We start from the raw sequence: 17,966 nt of genomic DNA on the forward strand, positions 1-17,966 counted from the left end.
TCCTCACACCAGACGTGAGCGCGGTCAGATCTGCAGCGCCGCCCGAACCATAGAACACACTCAACAAACCAGTGATGCCCACTCTTTCATGCAACTTCACACACACACACACACACACACACAACTACATTTTTAACTCAAAATAATGAGGTGAGCCTGTGTTGTAATGAGAGGATGGAAGTGTTGTGGTGGAGGAACAAAAACTTTGCAAGGGGCCAGCAGGCGGCTGGATCGTCTGCGGGTTTCCTACTGCAGGATTGTTATGTGAAGAAGGGTTGTTTTCTCCCTAATTAAGTGTCTGTGGGAGTCTTGCTCGCCTTGCAGTTTGGTCCATATTAGAAAATAACAAGTTCCTGTAACACCGTTCCCGTTTACCAGCGCCTCGTGTGAGTGCAGGTGCACAGTATGTCCACCCAGTGAAACATCTTTGCACTGCAACCATACATCACCTGTCTCTCTCTCTCTGTCTCACACACACACACAAACACACACACACAGGCAGAGGCAGCATATGTTTAGGGGTGGATGTTTTTCCATGTGAATTGGAGGCTGTTTGTCTGATTAAAGATACAGACCAGAGCCAGAGTTGTGTTTGGAGCTGCGTTCTATAAGAGGACGACTGCAGGGAGTGAGCAAGAGCCAGCCAGGCAATTAAATCAAAGCAAGATGGATGTGTGTGTGTGTACATGTAGAGGATCGATCAGGAAGGCTGGGGAGTGGGATCCTATTGCAAACTGGGAAAGGGGTCTCAAGGCAACCCTCCAGCGGTTACCGCTAACTGGGACACACTGGTATAGAGATGACACAACTCTTTAACGGAACCACCGCGGTGATGCCGCTGAAGACCAGGAGAACCCAACAAGTCAGAGATAAATAAATCCTGCTGCCGAGCAGTTACAGGAGGAGAGAGAGCTCAGGGTAAAGAGGCTGACGTAGAACCACGAGCAGGGAGGAAAGTGAGGGCCGAGGCAACCGGGAATCCACTCAGACATCCACACAGGAGCCGAAGCATGAGGATGGTTTCTGGAGCTTTGTTGGAGAGTCAGTGAGTCAGCGCCGAGTGCTGGTAGGCGAGGCTTCATGTCACCTTCCACAACCTGACCTTTGCAATCACGCAGCGGCCTCAGGTTAGGGTTCATCACCCCACAGATCTGAACCAGACTCAGGCGCCTCTCGCAGGATCAGCTATTGGATCTTTCAGAACTGATCCTGACTGTAACCAGTGACAACACAAATATTTTAAATTCAATATAATGAAAGTGAACATTTATTATCAAGTATTAAAACAGACAAGCCCATGTGCTGCTTTCTGAGAGTTTTAAAGTTTGATTTATTAGTTAATTTTCTCATGGCACTTCCTGAACGCGCCACTGAGCATCACACCTGTTATAACGCTGGCTGTCTGCGAGCCACTCGTGGCGCCTTCCTCCATCATCCAGGGATATGAGAGACTGTTTCCTGTTTCCGAGCCAGGGTTGGTTTGTTCTCCTTAATTTAGAGTGTTTGTACTGAACGTTCCACCGTGCAGGTTTCATATTGCTAGCGATACGTCTGACGCTGGTTCTTTCGGCCCTGGACTTATCGGGAACGGGTTTCGCAGGCTCATTGGCTCATTTCTACCAAAAACCTGAATTCCCTCATCTTATCAACTGCTGTCTCCACTCATCCTGTCAGTGCATCCCTGTCTCCTGAGTGCGTGCAGGTCTATAAATATATGCAGTGACGGGCCCGTGTTCAGTCAGTCTCCCTCTGCTACCTCGTCTCCTCTTTGTCTCTTTTGATTCTGTCTGTTTTCAACTCTGCTCTTTCTCTGAGGTTTGTCGTGTGCTGTAAATGTCAGAGCAGCATTTTACCATCTGCGCGATCGGAGCAGCCCTCTGACAACGAGAGCGTTCCTCCCCCCGTCACCTCTCCGTCGTTCCTCTGAATGAAACTAATCTTCTCCGCTTTACTGCAGTGTTTTACTGCTTATTAAGGAATCATCAACCTGCCTCAGGCAACTCTTGGCTTTATGACGGCGCAGCTAATGGGGGGAAAACAACCGAGTATTGATTGAACACTGCACAGCATTTCATTATATCAGCGTGTAGCCGTAAGAAGACAGTATAATAAAAAGGGAGTTTAATAACGGGGAGGCAATCGGAGATGCTCATCAAATGTGTTGAACACACCGTCTACACGTGAGCCGCGACGCTCGTGTAATCAAACTGGACTGAACGTTCCGATTTGTTCATCTGCTGCTTTCTGTTATCACAGTGAAGGAAACAAATTAAAAAATGTAAACCGTCCCTCGGCGTGCGCTGGAGGGAAGGGAAATAAATGGCAGTAAACACTGGCGGTTGATCAACGAAACCAGCAGCTTAATCATGGGATGGTTGCAAGTGATCCTTCAATACCCGACTGGTTCCGGTCGGTTTCACTTGATTTCTCTTTGTGAAGTGAATAATTCCGGTTTTTGGTTTGGAGAAAGAAAAAAAAAAGCATTTAGAAGGAGAACGTCACTTTTTCACTCTATTTTCTAGACTTTTATATTTCTGTGAGCCGCGACCAGGCCGGTTGTCCCTAGATGGAGGGTTACAGCCGGCTGCCCCGAATATTTCAGACGCGTTTGTGAAGGTTTTGTTGTTGTTTTTTTGAAGTTGCAACAAATACCACATCTATGAGTAACCGGAGGATGTCGCCGTAGACATATCAGCCCATTTCTGTGACAAGTTCAGACACAATGTTTCATGTTGTTCTCGTCAAGATTCTCCTCGGAAAATCACTGATAATGTTGGAAAAGTCTCTGTTTATCTGCTGGCGTGTGCAGAGGAACTTCCCTCTGATGATCAGATACTGAATTACTAATTTGCACATTTATAAACTGCTTTTTTTGGGAGTATAAACTGACATCCTATTGGATATTTACACAGTTACTCTTTCATAGTTCCCAGACTTATTTACTGGATGTGAAAACAAATTCCAGATTTCAAGTTGTTTCTGAGATATTGTGTTGATGCGAGGTGACGGTGACCTTTGACCTCAGAAATCTCTCCAGTCACTTTGGCTGTTCGTTGAAGAAATCCCCTCCAAGTGTCCCTGGGACGTCACATGGACGAGAACAGGAGGGACGCAGGAGCGGATGGAGTGACGAGCAAAGCCAGAGCTTTGATGAGATGAACATCAACAGTTTGAGCTGTTCTGTCTCACCAACACAGTCAGAGGTATTTAAAGTTAGAAAGCCCGCGTTGCCTGGCATTTGATAAATTGTATTAATTATTAAGTGTCTGACCTTCAGGGCAGTGAAAACTGTCCTGAAGCATCCGGCTCATCCTGACAGGCTGCTATTCCACCCGTCTGACTGGCGCAGGCAAAGGGAAACTCTCGTTTCTCTCCCGTCCTCTGTATTATCGCCTCTGTCTCTCATACCTATCCGTCCTCCGCACGTGATGTCCTCCACTGAGCAGATGACCCCCGCGGGCTGCTGAGCTTGAGGCGAGCTAACAACTGCAGCATCATGAGCCCAGTAATCAGTGTGTCCCAGGATGGGCTGGTGACAGAATGACAGAGGGAGCCGCTCGGTCGGATCGCCAGCTCTCATTAGTCCTCCCTGCTGACTGATGGGGATCCAGGGCAGGAGCAGGAGGGAAGGGTGTTAATAGCCAGCTAGCATCTTATGTAATGGGACTAATGGTTATTTAAAACCATGCAGATGGTGAACCTGATTAAACTAGAACTGCTGTTTGGGAGCGGAAGTGCTCTGCTCACCTGTTGTTGTCTGAGTAGTGTCGACCAATCACGTTGGAGCCAGCTTGCGTCCCCTGCGGGTGACGAGTGTATTTTCATCTGTACTTTTGATTTTTTTTACCAACATTTCCGTTTTCCCCTTTTTTATAAAAAACAACAACAACAATCTGTGAGAATGTCGACGCATTCATCATCAAGATAAATTGTGTTTTTACACGTGTCCGCCAGAATATCTATCATTGACCCGCTAATTATTTGTCCACCATCTTATGCTGCGCATCACATCCTCCCTGCATAATTTTCCGCCCACTGTCCAATTGTTGTCCAGTGTGTGATTTATTATCTCACTGTTGCATCAATTCTACTTACCTGCCGCTGGTCCAAAGCTGCCCAAGAAGGAAATGGATTACTGGGATGGAGAGAGAGAGAGAAGGAATTGGGCAACGGTGTAAAAGTACCAAGATAAATACCGTCTGCAGACAGGCTGCGTGTTGTGCACAGAGACGGGAGGCCCGGAGGATCAACATTTATGATTTCCATTAAAGGTAGAAGACGTAATTTATTTGTGAAGCGGTGAAAGGTTATCACTCTTTCCCTCCACGCTTTCCACGCGCTCCCGAGGTCCTTGGTGATGCCGTACATTCATTCCTCCCTCCTCCGGCTGGGCCCGTTCATCGTGATTTATCCCAAGTCCTCGATAGTTGATGTTTATTCAGCGAGCCTCCGGGCAATGCAGATAATGCCGATGTCCCTCATCAATTCTGTCCGGCGTCCCTGTCCAGCTGTTCTCCCTGCCACGCCTTCACTCCGTCTGAATACTTTCACACTACTTTGTAGGGTGAAGTCACAAACGACCCTAAAAGACAAACGAGGAGAAAGGACCCCAGATGATAAAAGCGGAGTGAGAGATCCCCTTTAGCTGCAGACTGGACAGGCTTGATTAGACGTGAATGGCAATTTTGAAATAACATGGCCGGCGGCAGAGAGACGTCAGCTGTAAGAATGTTCCTGGTGTAATCTGCTGAAACAGAGAGCAGGTAAACAGCCCAGAGGAGGACTGGGTTCTGCGTCCTCTGACAAACCACCCATTTCATGGGTATAATTCCACCTTATTAGATTTGAGAATTTGGCCTCGGCTATCAAACGGGTGGAGTTTGTCTGGTCGCTGGTGTTTCGCCTTCTCTAATTTCTGGTTTTGTTATTTTCAGTGTTCAGAACAGTTTAGGTTCACCGAGTTGAGAGTCGCAAGGTGCTCGACGACTTTAGCGTAGCAAGTGTGTCCCGCAGGGAGCGGAGAGGTACCTCCTGAGCAGAAGAAGAATCCTGAGTGACGCCAGCATTCAAGCTGCCTGTCGCTTCAGGACGTGAAATACGAGAGGCGCTTTCAGTGCGGCGGATACACACGAGAGAGTTGGTGACCACGGTGATGCTGCTACCAAGGTTCCAGGAGAAGGTCTTCACCTGGCCAAAGACTTGTGGGCAAACCCACTGGGATGTGGAAATGCACATCCGTCTCTGAACCTGTCTCTCAGTTTAATGCCGGTACTCAAACTATGCGATGTCTGACCTGGAAGCAGCTGAGAGATCCAGGCAGCAGCGACATCACATGGCGTCTAACTGAAAATCGAAAACACTGTTGAAACTAAACTATGCATGCGAAAGACGATGAACGCCAGTAGAGACATGCAGCGGCAGCAGTTCTTAGATTTAAACCTCTGTAGTTTCAAGCAAATTAAGCGTTTCATGAGGTTGCGTTTTGAATCTTCGAAGACAGAAAACTGAAGCCTAAATCTACTTAGTGTGTTTCCTCAGGGGAACTGGAGCCGTCCTGTCCCGGTAATGACTGAGTGCTCCTCTCTGTGCAGCAGACGCCATCATAGCCGGAGATTTTGCCACAGCAAATCATTGCTGTTAAAGAGACTCAGGCAAAATCTGTTGTTCTTTTTTAACCTCACCGAGGAGAGGGTGCTGCTGTTTTTATGTACCAACAGGAAGGGAGCCATTGTTCAGTGTCTGGCATGACTATAGAATCATACATCTGCCTTTGCCCGACGTAGCGTGCGTGTGCTGTGCAGGGGGGGGAGCTCATGAATAACCAGCTGGAACAATGGGCTTCTGCAGGCTCCTGAACATTCACGCCACAAAGCCGCCTTTTCTTTCTTTTGCTGCTGGTTTTGAGGAGTGATCGGGTTCTGTGAGACAGAAGGGAGGATTGCTGGCTGCTTGACACCGAGATTTGCTCCTGTTAGTCCCCCTTCAGTTACCTGGTTTAGGATCAGACGGTGTTGCTGGCCGACAAATCCTGGAATATCGGTAACACAGCTGCTGCCTCGGCTCCATTACTGGTGCTGGCACACCCACGGGGTGTGTGTGTGTGTGTGTGAGAGAGAGAGAGAGAGAGAGAGAGTTGTAAGTTTAACCTCTGTTGGAAAGACACAGAAGTCTTTCATCAAGTGGTCAAGTCCAGTTATTACTTTAAAAAAAAGAAAAGAAAAGCCATGACAAGCCCATTTCAGTGTCTGGTAGGGAAGAGAGGTACGTTGTTAAAGTGAGAGCAGTTCCGTGCGATGGCTTTGACTGATTGAAATTCCACGTTTGCACCAAAGAGCTGCGGCAGCACGGTGTTACCAAGGATCCCGCAGGCATGCGGAGGACTTTGGCAGGACTGAAGCGACTTCGGTGCCGTCTGGTGGACAAGCACACCTAATAAGGCCGTTTCTAAAGGGCAGCGTTGTGCAGGCCTCAAGACCCTCACAATAACTGTCCCTGAAAATACCATTTCACACACGAGCAAAGACTTCTCATCCACTTATTTTCCAGGTAGTAACTTTTGTGAAAGTCATGAATATAAGAGCGCTGTGCCCAGTTGTTTAGAGGGAGCTACAGCAAATGGAAAATAACCGGATGTTAATCAGAAAATGACCAAATTTACAGAGAACGGACAGGAAAACGACCCTGTGGTGAGTTTGCTGCTCCTGAATCAGGAGAGGTCGGCGTCTTCGGTCCTTCCCGTCACAGTCTGGACATGGACTCCATCCTTGGCCAAGAGCTGCAGCTCCAAGAACCCTCTTATATATGAGAATATGTTATATGATACCGAGCTGTCATTGAAACAGGTGCACCTGCAGCCCAAATGTAGTTCATTATTTATCTAAAAACTCCTGAAATCTTAATTACTCCTCTGATCTCCTCACTCAGCACTGCCTTCGTTCTCTCTCCCTCACTGATGCTCATGTAACCTAAAACTATAAATTAAGAAGCAGCTCTCCTGATGGCTCTGCTGGCTCCGTTGGACCTGGCTTATCGACACTGGTTTTTCAAGAACTCTGCCAATCCTGCATTGTACCGGCGGAAATCTCAGTCCAGGTTTGGTTCCCGGCGGCAGCCTGACAGGGAACTGCAGTCGCGATGATTTTAGGTGGAGATCACGTCTGACAGGAGGAAGAGTATCTTCACGCCCTTTGAGTTTGAGTTTTTTTTGTTTTGTTTTTTTCCTGGGGTTGGATTATGGATCCTGTGAGTTTGGTTTGGGGCTGGAAATTATATGAATGAACCAAAGCTGTTTTAATTTAAATTATTAAGTATTTGATGATGGTCACTGGTCAGGATTACGTGTGATGAATAATTGGTTGGAGTCGCTGGCTAATGGTTTGTGGGGATAATAGGAACCTTTGTAATTATTATTAAAATTAGAAGGCACAAGAAGAAGAAAGGTCGCATAAATCCTTGAGCTCCAAAGATGCAAAAGCACGAGCAAGCGGAATAGATTGGAACGGGGTTTGGTAGGAGACGGGGACGAACATTGGTGGCGTGTTTTCCGTTGGACAGGTCACTCACCAGCTGTTGCAGCTCTCATCCCCAGATAAACCTTTCGTCCTGCTGTGTGTGCAGGGAGTGACGTACTGCGGGGAAAGCTCCGCCAGCAGCCTGACCATGGCCAACGTTCCGTGGCACCAGGAAGTGGTTGCCTTCGTCCAGCAGCTGGCGGACATGTTGCCTCAGTATGAGATCGCCTGCGAGCACGAGCACTCCAACTGTCTGCTCATTGCTCACACCAAGGTAAGAATTCCTCCTCTGACGGTCCCGGGCGGTGCCAGAATCCACAGCTCGGCGGACTTCACTCTATAATCCGCTGACATGGCACGTTGGATGTTTATTAGGTCCGACTTACCAGCCACTGCTGTTTGTGTGTGTGTTGGTGTTTGTAAGACATCATGGTGAATAGAGGAGACAGCGTAAACGTCCCTTCACTCATAATCATAAATAATGTGCAGCTGGTGCTCCAGTGTGCAGCTCTGATAAGCCTGCATCAGTTCCTGTCAGACACAAACACACATTCTTCATCTCCAGTTTCCTTTTAGGTGCTTTTCCAGACAGCTCAAACACTCACCCCCCGGCTCTGGGTTATAAGTTATCGTTTTGGTTTGGTCTGGTCTTGTTTTATTATATATATACATATACACACACACACACACACACACACACACACACACACACATATATATATATATATATATATAATTCACAGTCAAAGTGTCCTTGTGATACGGGGCCCCTCCCCTCAGCCAAAGGAGATGCTGGTGCCAGTGCAGCCGTTCTGTAGCCTGGATGAATCCTGCATCAAACCCTTACATCTCCAAATCATTTCAGCCCCGTCGCGTATGATAATAATGGATTTAAATGGAGACGCTGAAAACAAAAGGTCAAAGGCACCTGAAGTGAGAGTGGGACAGGTTGCTGTTGGTCGTATTTCAGTCATCGATGGTCGTTCTATTTCAGACAGCAGCAGAAAGGGTCGCTAACGTGTGGAAGTTCAAACGTTTGCTTCTGTTAAGACGCTTAGAAAGTTTCGCCGATGTCTCCGAAAAGCAAACGGAAAACGTAGCGAAAGTGGATGCAATCAGTAGGGAGGATCGGGGGTGTGAGCGCAGGGTGCTCCACCAGTAGAACGGGCTAGAGGGCTGCCGCTAAGCAACACCAAGAAGGAATTTACGAGTCCAGTTCGCCTTTGTTTAATCAAAGCAGCGGCTGGCAGAACTGGGAGTGCCTCAGTACCCGGACCTTCCCGCTAACATGGAGCAGAAACTGGAACTTCTGTCCCAAACAGGAGGACCAAACGTCTTCCTGTCAACCCCGGCCTGCCGAGTGTGAAGCAGACCGGGTGGATGGTCTCAAACAGTGAATGTCAAGAGCAATAAAAGCATCCTGTGGACTCGCCTGAGTTAAAAAGCCAATTGTGAGTTAATTCTGTTCCTTTCCTCACACACCAGTGAGGACGCAGCCAATATGCTCCTGAATTGATTTCCACCTCCCCTCCTCCCTCCCCTCTTTCCTCTTCCTTCTCAGTCTCCCTCTCTCCAACACTCAAGTCTCGATCTATAAAGGTGGCCGCTTGTGCGAGTGCTCTAGACGCCATAATCCATTTGCACCTCCTTGCCTACGACTGTCAGTATTTCTTAATATACTCGCACGCTTACGTCCTCTCCATCTCTCTCCGCTTCCTGCTCTGTCACGCAGACGGCGGCGTTTTGTGATTCACTGAAGCAGATGTATCCTCCTGTTAACCAAGAGCTCAAGCTGAGACACGCTGACCAGAGCAAACAGAATTATGCACTCTGAGGCTTTTTTAGCTTCGATGGAACCAAGACATGTTCAGGGGGGGGAAACCCATAACAGCCAACACTCCTCCCCCCGTTATCCTCGTTTCCTTGGTTTCCAAAGGCACATTTGTCATTTGTTATTATTTGTATGTATGTTCCTCCTCTGTGTCCAGAATTGCTTTCGAGGAAGTGTGTCAGGGTTGTCATCGCAATGTGAAACTGAAAAAGTGAAATGAGTTACAGATTAAACCGCCATCAGTGGCATGAATGCTGACGGGATTTTTCCACAAGACGCGACTGGTCGGCCGACGGTGTTTGTTGATGCAAAACTGCCTTTTAACCGGCCTGGACACGGGCGGCCATCTGCCTCGACCAGTTGGTCCATCCGTATGAGTCCAGGCGCAGAAGTGAATCGCTGGAGGGACTTGAAATCGAACTGAACGCCAAAGCAAGAATCTCACTGGTCTCACTGGACGTCTTCGGGCGTGCCGCGGCGCCACTCTCCTCTCGCTGTTGTCCGTAATCCAGAAGGATTAGGGAACAATTTGATGATTTTATCCAGCCTCCCGAGCGCCATCCCATAGCACCGTCTCGCAGGGGGAAAAAAAACCATCCTGAAATCCTCCAGGTTTTAATGTTAACTTGCATAACAGCAGAGTTTAAAAGGCATCGCAGGGACGCACAGTATCATATTGTCGGCGTCTGCGTGCCTGCAGTCCTCTGATCTCCCAGTTCCAGTTGGAGGATATCACTTTTTGATGTAGTCTTTAAAAGACATCAGAGCTCTGTGTGTGTGTGTGTGTGTGTGTGTGTGTGTGTGTGTGTGTGTGTGTGTGTGTGTGTGTGTGTGTGAGATCACTCACTCCAGCAGCGAGTGGCGTTAGATCCTCCCTGCAATGACACTTCATCATCATTAACTCCTTTCCAACCCCTGAGATCTCCCCATTGATAGTCCTTCGCTCTCTCGCTGCATCAACCCTACGTCTTCCTTCTCTCCCGCTCTTTTTTCTCTCTCTTTCATCTCCCCCCCCCTCCCTCCGTTTCTTCTGCCTTGCTCCCCATCTTCTTCCACCCTCCTCTAGTCCCACTTCCCTCAGAGGATGGTGTAATGAAAACGCCTCCTTCACAAACCTCGCAAACTTTCAAACGAACATCGCTCTGGTGCTGTTAGCGCACTCGTGTGCGCTCAAGTCCTACGAGTCCAAGTCCTCACAAGTCTTTTTTTTTTTTTTTTTAAAGGGAACTGTGTGACTGCCTTTCACTGCCTCACAGGCGGAGAGCTTCAGATTTTCAGTGTTGACGTCTGGACGGGCAGAAACTGAAGCTCTGAGGGTCGATGCTCAGACGGCCGACAAATCTGACTTGTTTTTCTGAAACCTGTCTATTTTTTTTTTCAGTCACTGCTGTTATTTGCAAATGATGAGATTGGATTTGTTGTCCCCAGACATCACCCAACCTATCTTCATGGGTTGCTATGGTAACAGCGTAGCCATCAGTAACGGAGACGTGCCCTCAGAACAGCAGGGGTGCAGAGCTCTTCTCCTGCTCCAGACCAGGTCGGGGCAGGAGGGGGCTGGTTTGCGTCATCATGAACGGTACCCCTGCCATGGCGGTCTTTTGGAACGCCAATTTTGTAATGCAGTGGGAATGTTTGTCAGACAGACAGTTAGTTAGTTTTTAGCTGTTAAGAGTGTCGAGAGTCCCACTGGGATCACGTGACTCGTCAGGTCAAGCGACATCAGTCAGGATTGTGAACTGCAGGTTGTTGTTTCTGCCAGCAGACGTCGCGCCGTCCATCGTTGGTTCCCTGTGTTTCAACGTGTTGATCCAAAATATGTCTGATATTGAGCTGCACATTAGCCTGAAGTGCTTTTACTTTTGCATATAAATGCCCTGTAAGTACGAAAACAAATGAGATCTTCAAATGGCAGTTGTAGCTGAACCGGTAGGATGCAGAGCTCCTCGTCTCTGTGGGCTCGGGGGTCAAATGTGCTGCGAAAACCTTCAAAGACCGACAGGTTGGAGCGAGTCTGCTGAATAATCCACTCGACCGGGACCTGTGTCTGTGGGAAGGTTCTGCAGGGATCCGTTTGATGCGCAGCAGCCGGAATGATGAGCTGCCTGGTTCCACCTGAGATGAAGCCGTCAGTGAGGGGGCGGGGTTATGCCCTGCTCAGGAAATACTTGCAACTTAAAAAAAACATGATTTAATTCCTACTGAGCTGGAAGGGTGGAAGAAACAGGCCTTTATTTTCCACCCGACTTCATCGAAAACCCAAGCTGTTTGCGCAATACGGGGCCTTTTTCAACGAGAGAAAAGGTGTTGGTCCTGGAGTTGTTTTTATTTTTATTTTTTTTAAAGAGTCACTGATGTCCCGGTAGCTCCCTCCTGTTGTGAGAATGACAGAAGTGGAAGCTGTTTTCTGTTGGGGAATTTTAAATAGCAGCCCAGGCGTTCACATGGGGACATGAGGCACCCATAAACTTGAAAGAGCTTTTTAATGCTGAGAGCTAAAAGCATAACAGACATCCCCTGTGACATCTTAGTGGAGTTCTTCATGTAGAAAAAAAACCTCCCAACAACACCCGGGAGTGCGCCCAAGTCACCAAGGAGCACTTTGAATATTAAACTTGGATAAACGCTGCTGTACGACTCTCAACTTTGAATAAAAAGGTTATTTGGTTTAAATTCCTGCTTTACTCGCCACCTTTACAGGTAACAGGAAGCTGATTGGATCTGCTGGAGAGCCCTATTGCATGCTGGGAAAGTAAAGTTCCCCTCTCCTTCTTTACTGATTTGAGAAAGAAAAACTTGAGCTTGAAAGGCAGAGCGATGTTGGAATCTCTTCTCTCAAACACACACACTCACACACGCTGCCTCCTCCGTGGTAGTTACACTCCGTGGCGGCACACTCGCATGTAAAAACACACACACTCTCATTTCTCACTTCGCTTCACCGCTGTCCATTTATCTCCCTCTCTTTCACTCTTTAGCGTGATGGATGATGATTTGGATGAAGGAGCGTGCGAGCGGTGATTTATGAAAAGAAATATGTGAGGCGAAGGGAAGAGATGGAGCCGAGGAATCGACAAGGCCGAACCAATCAAACGGGCCTCGATGATCAGCTTTGAGTCCCATTCTTTAATTCTGAGTTTAGAGACGGCAGCTCTCCTCTAGAGCCTCACATGTTTGACCAACTGCAGGTTTGGTTTGTTTTAATCGCAGAAGGATTAAATGTGTGAACGTTTAAGATTTGAGTGTGGTGTCGCAGCGATGCCCTGACTTGGAGCAACACTTTTCAAGTACTGCATCGATTCTGCGAGAGTCCAGAGTGCAGAGAAGAGCCAGCCACGTATGTTTAGCTTAAAGCTAACGGCTATTCACAGCTAACAACAACCCCAGAAGCGAAACTCCCCACAGACTTCAGTTTGTCAACTTTGAAGAGCTTCATCTGGCATAATTCCCCCCCCCAAAAAGGTTTATGGACATTTTTTTTGACAGTTTTTGCTTTGGCTTTAGCAGCTGTTGGCCGTTAGCCTCAAGCTTGATATACGTGCCTGGCTCTTTCTGCGTTCTGAATAGGGTGGCCATACGTCCGGATCTAGGCAGGACAGTCCGGAATTTAAATGCCTTGTCTGGCATCCTGCGCAGCCTCAAGCAGGACGCTTATTTGTCCTGCTTTTTGGAGCTGCACTTGAACGCAACGCTGCATATCGTCCAATGGTGTAAGCGCGGTTAAAAATGTGCAGGCTCCAGAGATGCATTAATAAGTCCTGGAAAGGTAAAATACAGATTTGGGGTGAAGTATCACTTAAGAAAACATCTTTTGTTGCTACAGATCCAAACAAAGTCACATAAACATTTTAAAAGAAAACAAAGTGACTTCTCACAAATCTGTTACAACATCAGTCCCAAAACAAAAGTCTGATTTAGAGTTTAATCAGAGTTGCGCAGCTTCATCAAGAGCCACGTTTCTCGCCTGTGTGCCTGAGGACGTCCTCACGCTCTCAGCCTCCATTTCTCTGTTTCAGTTCAAGATGGACGGTGAGTGGTGGACGTGGATCGACTACGAGCGTTTCCAGGAGCTGGTCCAGGCTCATGAGGCCAGCGGGGGCCATCAGAGCTTCTCAGCGCTGGACTACGTGGCCCAGACCCCCAGCTGGGCTCTGTTCGGAGCCCGGGAGCAAGGTTTCGACCCCTCTGACACACGCTTTCAACGACGCAACAAAACTAAAGACATCTCAGGATGTTGATAGGTGGGATGAGCGGAGGTTTCTGATTGGTTCTGCCCTTCATAGTTCCAGACAGGAAGCTGGGCCGGATCTTTTTATTTCTCTGCACTCGGGTCCGAGCTTCCTCTTCTTTTAAAGATCAGGCCAAACTGCTAGAGTCAATTCACGTATGTGATTATTTCAGAGGCATTCCACTTGACTGTAACTGCTTCCTTTTCTCTTTATCGAGAACTTTGTTGCGACCCTTTTATTTTGAATGAGTCATTCTTATAAATGTCTCCAGCTTTGATCTTCCCGACCGTCTGGCGGCTCCTGGGAAGGTTTATATCGGTTAAATGAACTCACAGGGGCTTCATCACTGCCCCGTCTCTGTTATCGTCCCGGTTCTAGGAAGGTTACTGCACTGATTGGCGCAGCCCCTCCACTTCTTCATCCGTGGGAGCTGCGCATCTCTCCCAGACATTTTTGCTCTCCCGCCCACTCATTAGGACGGTGGTGGTCTTTGCTGTGTGGTGAGAGAGGTTTCTTCCAGCGCAGGCCACTTATTGCTTCGTCTTTTACAGAGAGAGAGAGAGAGAGAATCACACACAGACAGTCCAGCTAATCTTCCTCCTGTGTGACCCTCTCAACTCGTTCACCTGCTGTTTAAAACATCCAGGGGTCGTTTGTGGGAGAGATCAGACTCACTACTTGCAAAGACGTACGCCGCAACTGTCATTTTGGTTTTCCATGCAGAAATAATAACAAACAAAACACAGATAAAACTCTGGCAGCTCAGCGTTGAACAGAAAGACGATCGGACACGCGGGGGGGGGGGGGGGCGTGAACGTGCAGCGCAGTTTAAAATCAGCGTTCAGCTTCCAATCAGGAGACGCACCAAGAGCCGCGATGTAGCTTCATGCGCACGCCAGCCCGCGTCCGGCTGCCGGAACTAAGCCATCCCTGGTATCTGAGTTATGGGTGTGTAAGTTTAAGGTTAGTTTGTATTCGTCTCATTTTGAATCTCGTTTTTGGTTTGTTTTGTGAATGTTGATGTTGCAGCGTCGGTCAGGAGGAGCAGCAGGTGTGTGTTCATACCTGTAATAAATGATTGTGGACGAATCTGCCTTGTCGTCTGTGCACCGCCTCTACAGCACACCTTCATACACCTGCATCCACCTCCCACGCGCTGTACTTCTAAATATGGTTATTATTAATAATGTTTCTAACCAGCCAAAGAGTGGAGCCTGACATTTCAACACCTCCCAACAAAAGTTCTCTGTGCTGCTCTCAGGGGCCGACAGCAGCGCTCCAGTCATCACGACCGGGCGGCTGGTGGTGCCGCCGGTGTGCTGGTGTATTCTGGGCACCGGCTGGAGGAGGAAGCCATTAAACTTTCCAGCAGATCGGTTTTTAAGAGGCAAAAAAAACCTTTTCCTTTCCACACTGGCCTTTGCGGAGGTCTGTGGTTTCAGAGAGGCTTTCTAACCGCAGCGAGGGTGAAGGACCTCCATCACCTCCTCCGAAATCCCCCCAAATCAAACTTGTCTGTACATTTTTGTAAAAGACAAAAACAGGTGAGAATCTCCAGTGCGTGCGTGCGCGTGTGTGTGTGTGTGTTCTGAGGAATATTGTGCTACATGAGGCTTTCAACGCTGCTGCAATGTCAGGGAAGTGGTGACAGACGGCAACTGCTTCTGTAGGAGATTTATTTATTGAATCTATGAATTCCCAGGGCTGGAATATTGAGACGGTATTGTGAAAAGAAATTGTGAAAGACTTGGAACGCCTCTCCTGAAATGCTAAATGCTAAAGATGTAAAACTGCCTGAAGCAGCAGCTCCCTAACTTTTCCCCTTGGAGGGCTGAAACTCAAACTCCTGGTTGGGCCACGGGCCAAAGCACACACACACACACACACACACACACACTCACACCGTCAGCGGTGAGTTTGGTCGGTGTCCCGCTGACGGCCTCTGCTGCCTCTTAGCTTAATTCAATTCAGCCGACATCACCGAGTGTCGCCGTGCAGAAGTGATCATCAGCATCTTGCATCTTTAAAGAGCATCTGTGTTTGTATGCTGATTTCATGTTTTTTAAAAGTGTTGTATATTTTCAGCAGGAGGAAGAATTGTTGTTATTAGTCGGACCAGATTTGGCCCCTGGGCCCCACTTTGAGCAGCCCTGGGCTGAAACAAAGATTTCATATTTGTGAGTGATATGTCAGCGTCTTGAACTCCAACAGAAAATTTGCAAGGAGAAAAGAAAAGAAAAGGGCCAGTGATTTACAAAGGCTCAGCACAGATTCCAGCGGTGAATCACTGAGTTGCCATAAACCGTTACTTCCCATGGCGGTGATGCGCTCGTACACGAAGCAGGAGAGAGAGGAAGCTGCTGGGCGGGCGAGCCGGAGACGATGGAGGCGAGCGTGTGTGAAACCATGGAACTGTGTGGTGTGTGAGCAGCCGCTGACCTCCACCTGCCATTCATCAGCTGCATCACACTTCCACACATCTACAGTGTAAATCTGTATCTATATTTATCTATACGTGTGTGTGTGTGTGTGTGTGTGTGTGTGTGTAGATACACATGAGTGGGTATGTGTGACAGAGTACATACCAGATATACATATGTGTGTGTGTGTATGTTTTATATATACAGTGTACTGCTGCAGTACTGCTGTTGCTGCTTTCTGCACTAGTGTGTTCATATAGCTTTAGTATTAGCATTACTGCAGTACTATCATGTACTGTCATGAACAGTATCCTGTATTCCTGACTTTTCCTGCTAAAGTCCAGCGGTGTTTTACGTCCTGAGAACTTCACCCGACCTTCCACCTGCAGGAGGATGAGTGGATGAACCTCCATGTTTGGGTGAACTGTCCCTTTAACTCATCTGCTGAACGCTGAGAGCGAAGCCCCGCCCACCCCGCCTCCCTCCCTGCGGTCAGGAAGTTTACTGAGGGAAACATTGATCTTGCAGAGTTCCTCCAGGGAGTGTGGAGAGACAACCCTCCTGGAGACGGTGACAGGGCCCTGGGGATGAAGGCTGATGGCTGCGGGGCCCCGGGGAACCCTGGGAAGCAGGTTGCACAGCTACACCTGCATCCTGGTCCATTTATGTATCACCCAGACAAACTGTTGAGACCTTTTCCTCCACAAGTCACGGTTACCTGGTCGGTGTTTCAGGAGGTCGCCGCTTTTATGCGTGTCGTCCTGAATCAGAGGAGAGAGGCTTTCAGTGACAAATCCTGCATGAATTATGAATGCAGTGACAGACTTTTAAAATGCTCTTTTCACAGCAAAATAATGAATATTAAGTGACTCACGGTGAGATTTGTTCCGTTTCGGGGGGGGGGGGGGGGGGGGGATTGTAGTTGGGTTGAGTGGCGCGTTCAGGGTCGGTCGCTTCACCTGAAACACCTGAGCGATGCATGAATTCAGGAGAGCGTTTTCTTCATCATAATTTACTGTCAAAAACAGCACAAGGCTGTGGTTCTCGGGAGCAGGTCTTCTTGTGCAGCAGCAGAAGTAGCAAGTCTTCATGAACTCATCGGTGGTCATGAGGTCGCTTCATTGGGGTTCAACAAATATGGCTCTTTACATGTGTTTAGTTAAGACTGAGATCAAGAATTTCTTCCAGAAAGAAGCTATTAAAATGCAAATGAAGTAATTAGGATAAAAAAAGAAAAATATATTCTCAGTCGCAAACATAAACCACAGAAGAAAGAAAAAAAAGGCATCTCGTGTTTTAGACGCTAGATTCTAACATCGGTTATTCGTAATGTGAATGCAGTGATAATTGTTAAAATGTGGGGTTTTTTATCGTCCTCCAGCAATGCTTCAACACCAAAGAGATGATAATTAAAAATTAAAGACGACCTGAAACAGAAAATTGAAGAATTGGTTTTGGTTTTGTTTTGTTTTTTGTTACCGGGGGTGCAGGATTTTGTGGGAGGGCTGAGAAATGAACAGAGAAGATGCGCTTGATTCCAGCCCTCCTGTGGGGCCCAGGATTTATCACAGGGAGACTGCTGGAGGCTTTCAGAGTTTACAATCCCACACCTCAAGAACCGTGTCCCACACACGCTTCCTAAACGTGGAGTTAAAACATTTGAAACTCAAAACACATATTTGGCTCCTCAGGACAACAGATGGAGAGATGAATGGCTGCACGTCATCCAAAATGCTTCGCTGAGAGGAAAAAAATAAACCCCGCCATGTAGAAAACACAGGATCCAGTCCGGGGAGGCGAGACAGCACGAGTAATGAAGTGTCCCCCGGCGCGGGGCCGGTCGCCATCGCCTGGAATATCCAATGAAATAAAAGAGAAGGGCCCAGGACAGAAAAATGAACATGAAGTCACTGAGTTAACGTGTGACCTCAAACGCCTCCAAGGAATTCCTGCACTTGACACCAGCGTCCCGAAG

General features: G+C 47.9%; 1 protein-coding gene across 2 annotated transcripts in view; it reads left to right on the top strand.

Moving 5' to 3' along the window:
* tyw1 (tRNA-yW synthesizing protein 1 homolog (S. cerevisiae)) overlaps positions 1–16,094 on the top strand; it is a 40,219-nt gene extending 24,125 nt beyond the window's left edge. For both annotated transcript variants that reach the window (XM_086216787.1, XM_086216788.1), the window contains exons 15-16: positions 7,618–7,785; positions 13,359–16,094. In XM_086216787.1, the coding sequence (XP_086072913.1) occupies positions 7,618–7,785; positions 13,359–13,580 (390 nt within the window). In that variant the 3' untranslated portion in view covers positions 13,581–16,094. The remainder of the gene's footprint in view (positions 1–7,617; positions 7,786–13,358) is intronic.
* The last annotated feature ends 1,872 nt before the right edge of the window (positions 16,095–17,966 follow it).

The sequence above is a fragment of the Aulostomus chinensis genome, chromosome 10 (genome assembly GCF_037954235.1).
Source record: "Aulostomus chinensis isolate RoL2024-O1b breed Wild chromosome 10, RoL_Achi_v1.0, whole genome shotgun sequence".
NCBI classification, from domain to species: Eukaryota; Metazoa; Chordata; class Actinopteri; order Syngnathiformes; family Aulostomidae; genus Aulostomus; species Aulostomus chinensis.